The sequence below is a fragment of the Octopus bimaculoides genome, chromosome 25 (assembly GCF_001194135.2).
Source record: "Octopus bimaculoides isolate UCB-OBI-ISO-001 chromosome 25, ASM119413v2, whole genome shotgun sequence".
Classification (NCBI taxonomy): domain Eukaryota; kingdom Metazoa; phylum Mollusca; class Cephalopoda; order Octopoda; family Octopodidae; genus Octopus; species Octopus bimaculoides.
Genome location: NC_069005.1, coordinates 24,472,129 through 24,476,670, shown reverse-complemented (window position 1 = coordinate 24,476,670; position 4,542 = coordinate 24,472,129). Strand labels below are relative to the sequence as shown.

Genomic DNA, 4,542 nt, shown 5'->3' with positions numbered 1-4,542 from the left:
TATATATATATATATATATATATATATATATATATATATATTTATATAAATATATATTTCGGGAATAAATGATGGATTTTTTCCCTTATGAGGTTTTGTCACGCTAGCTACTTGATAAATTCTTGTAAAAGAATTCCTCCTATTATTGAATTTATATATATATATATACAGTTCAAATTTACAAAAAGCAAAAGACGAAGACAGGTGAGAGAACAGCAAGCAAGTGTATTAGTTTGATGCTTGGGACGAATGGAAAAGTCTTTGACGTTACGAGTCTATGCGCTTCGACAGAAAGGATTGAGAGGGAAAAAAATGAGAGAAAACGAGAAAAAAATGGAGAGAGAGAAAAGATGTGTAAGGATAGATAGATAGATAGAGAGAGAGAGAGAGAGAGAGAGAGAGAGAGAGAGAGAGAGAGAGAGAGAGAGAGAGAGAGAGAGAGAGAGAGAGAGAGAGAGAGAGAAATACATCGATAGATAGATAGATAGATAGATAGATAGATGCTTAGATACATAGATAATTACCACCTGAGGTTAGTAATTAACAAGGAATTAAATTACCAATTTCTTCTGAATATCTGGAGTTTCAAGTTGATTATGTAATCGTCTGTGTAACGATTATCTAATTTACCATGATATATTAAAGAGTTTAACTAATTCTGTTTATAAATAAATATATTTACATGTTTCCATGTATGTCTGTATGTGCGTTTAAGTGTAGCCCAGTTTTTGTGAGTGTGTTTGCGGTGTAACCAAAGAATTTATTTGTGGTTTTATTAAGAAAGTGTGGTAGGTGATGATGCAGTTGTAGGGAAATAGAGATTACATTTCTTTAAGGAGATGAAGTGTATGTTTATGTATATAAATATATATATACACGTATATGTGCACACACACAAACACACACACACCCAAACATACAGCTACAACAGAAGCAGGATGAAAGAGTGAGAGAAAGTTGTGGTGAAAGAATACAGCAGGGTTCGCCACACACACACACACTCATATATATATATATATATATATATATATATATATATATATATATATATATATATATATATATATATATATATATATATATATGAGAGGGAGAAAGAGAGAAAGAGAGAGTGGGAGAAAGAAAGGTAGAAATAGATAGAATTATACACTATATTGTATATTTGTGTCATGCATACGTGTATATACATGAATTTGTGACAGAGAGAGAAAGACAGAGAGAGAGAAAGACAGAGAAAGAGAAAGACAGAGAGAGAGAAAGACAGAGAGAGAGAAAGAGAGCAAATAAGTGTGTGCATGTGTGTGTGTGATAAATTCCATTGAAGGATTGCCATCAACCATCGTTGACAATGGACAGCAAAAAGACTGGTTGGATGACAGCCTCTCTTGCCTCACTTCTCTGGTTGGTTCCAGAAGATGTTGCTGTAAACCATTCTACTTCTAATGTAAAAATTGTTGGAGATGAAAGCAAAGTTGCAAGTAAAACAGCAGCAGAGTTAAGATTGCAGCAAGATAAAGCCACTTGGAGAGAGACACTCGGGGTACTTCAAATAGATGATGCCCCAGGTAAATCTGACGCTTGCAATGGAGTGGGCAGCAACAGTGACGTAGATATAGGTAGCATTGATGGAGATATGAAGGAGGAAGCAGAGGAGGAAGAGGAGGAACGAATGATTGGAAGGTGTTGATGATGATGATGATGATGGTGATAATGATGATGATGATGGTGATGATGACAGCGGCGACGATGGCGACGAAGGTGTTGGCAGCGACAATGATTGTGGCGATGCCGAGGACAACATCGATGATTATGATGATGATGATGATGATGACAGCGATAATGACAACGACGACTACGACGACTACGACGACGATGACGATGACGACGACGACGACGATGATGATGATGATGATGATGACGATGACGACGGCGACGAAGACGACGATGATGATGATGATGATTATGATGTTGGCGACGTCGACGACAATGGTGAAACATGATGATGAAGATGAGGAGGACAACAATAAAGACAACAATCACGGCAGAGATGATGATGATGATGGTGATGATGATAGTGATGATGATGATGATGATGATCTCAGAAAACCAAAATCAGAGATGCTAAACAGATGACGGCAGTAAGAAAATCAAAAGCCATTGGCCAATTAAACACGGAGTTCTTAATGTCCACCAAAATGCTTCGTGTTCATATTTAAGCTGTCACTCATTGCAGGAGGGGGAGGAGATGGCGTTTATTGATACGTATGATCGAACAAGTAGTCAAGGTCCCACGATTTGCACATTGTAGTGGTTATCGTTAAGATTAGCACAGTGGGGGGAAAAAGAGAAACTTTTGAATCAGGGTCGACGAGTTGGCCACAATTAGTTGATTGCCCAAATTTTCAAGACTGCTCAATTGTGTGTGCGTGTGCCTGTGTGTGTGTGTATGGATGGTGTATATGGATGAAAAAGGTAAGCATTGCCAGGAGAAACTAAAAATCATTCGTTTTTGAACGAAGACCCATGATATATTTGTTCTGTACCTAGTTTGCACACACTTCATTATTACTGTTGCAGTCATAAATTCAGTGAACTAATGATTTTCCTATTGGAAACAAGTGCGTCAGTGCAAAATAAAATAAGGAAATAAATTTAAAAGTATGTAGATAAGTAAAATTGAATCAGAAAAAAATTTAGATTCTAAGATGAGATTTCATGTAATTTTATAATGTAGTAATAAATAAATAAATGCGCCCTTTTAAAGCCTAGGTAGACTCATGGGCCCGGTTTCCCGGTTTCAATGGCGAATGTGTTCCCCAGCTGGACGGGACGCCAGTCCATCGCAGCGTTACTCATTTTTGCCAGCTGAGTGGACTGGAGCAACGTGAAATGAAGTGTTTTGCTCAAGAACACAACGCGAGGCCCAGTCCAGGAATCGAAACCACAACTTTACGATCATGGTGCTGACACCCTAACCACTAAGCCACGCGCCTCCACTTCATAATGTAGTTGGTTACACTTAAATAACTGGTTATACGCATGTAATGTGATGTGTAATGAGGTTAGTCCGAGCTTATATACATTGTAGAGGTCATGTTTTGACATTAGTTCAGGCTTACACGACTGTAGAAAAAAGTGGTGTTATTAGTAGAGAGTTATAAAGTTACACGGAAAAATTTGTAGTATTTGTAATGTTTCGCATGAAAAAAAAAATTGTAAAGAAAGATAAAAATAACGTGATTTGATCCGGCACACTACTAGTCTATATTTATCGATTCTGAATGGATTTGATTAATGGTAAAAAAAAAAAAAGCATATAATTAAATACTGATTTAAAATTTTGGAACAAGGCCTGGGTGTTCGAGTGAGTGGATAAGTCGATCACATAGGCCCCCGTGCTCAATTGGTACTTATTTTATCGACTCCGAAAGGATGAAAGGCCAAGTCGATCTCGGCAGAATTTGAACTCAAAACGTAAAGGTGGACGAAATACTGCCAAGCATTTTGCCCAGCGTGCCAGTTCACTGCCTTGATATAATTATAAGAATAATAGTAAAGCTGAAGTGAAGATTAAGTACTTAGTGCGGGTAGTTAACTGAAGAAAAGTATGACCATCCCCAAATATAACAATATCTGTTTCAACACACGATTTCACATCAAAAATCTTGCAAAACAAATAAATAAACATAAATATTAATAGTTATTTATAAATTGTAATGAATGTAGTAATTAATGAATTGGTTCATAACTGGTACACCAGTTACTTCATACATATTTAAATCGAACAATTTCTATGACAATGCTTTCAATCAACTTTCAGACAATATTCTGAAATACTTCTAAATCAAAATAAATCCGTTTTTGGCAATAAAATCATTCATATTTGCTTGGGTTGGTACTTATATTTTCTTACAGGAATTGACCAGAAATTTGAAGTATGATTTAAGGAAAAAAGAAAAGCATTTCATTAACGTGAACATACATCTCCCATCCCAGAAAAAAATTGATTAGCTGGCATAAAACATTAATTAGATAACAGTTGATATAAAACCACCGGATGCAAATGATTAGCTGGTATAAAACAATGATTATATGGTGTAAAAGCATATGTATTTCAAAATAATTAAACAAGGCTTGAAATAATAATATGAAACCACATGACATAAATAAATACATTCGTTTGGTATCAAAAACGATAAAATGATTTTTTTCCATCTAAAATCAAAGATGTCGGAACGGTTTGTTCTTCCAATCGCAATTCTGAAATTTTGTTGGAACAAAATTTTACAACACAATGTGCAAAAGCGATGCAATATCAAGATTTGAAGGGAGAGAAAAATAACCGTTTTTCTGTCAATCCTTTACATGCAACCGCATAGTAAATGAACATACACACACACACACACACACACACACACACACATATATATATATATATATATATATATGTGTGTGTGTGTGTGTGTGTGTGTGTGTGTGTGTGTGTGTGTGTGTATGTTCATTTACTATGCGATATATATATAAAGATAGATAGATAGATAG

At 35.6% G+C, this 4,542-nt stretch overlaps 1 protein-coding gene across 1 annotated transcript in view; it reads left to right on the top strand.

Moving 5' to 3' along the window:
* The first annotated feature begins 1,348 nt into the window (after positions 1-1,348).
* LOC128250827 (calsequestrin-2-like) overlaps positions 1,349-4,542 on the top strand; it is a 6,336-nt gene continuing 3,142 nt past the window's right edge. Inside the window, exon 1 of the mRNA XM_052976841.1 lies at positions 1,349-1,680. Within this exon, the coding sequence (XP_052832801.1) occupies positions 1,349-1,680 (332 nt within the window). The remainder of the gene's footprint in view (positions 1,681-4,542) is intronic.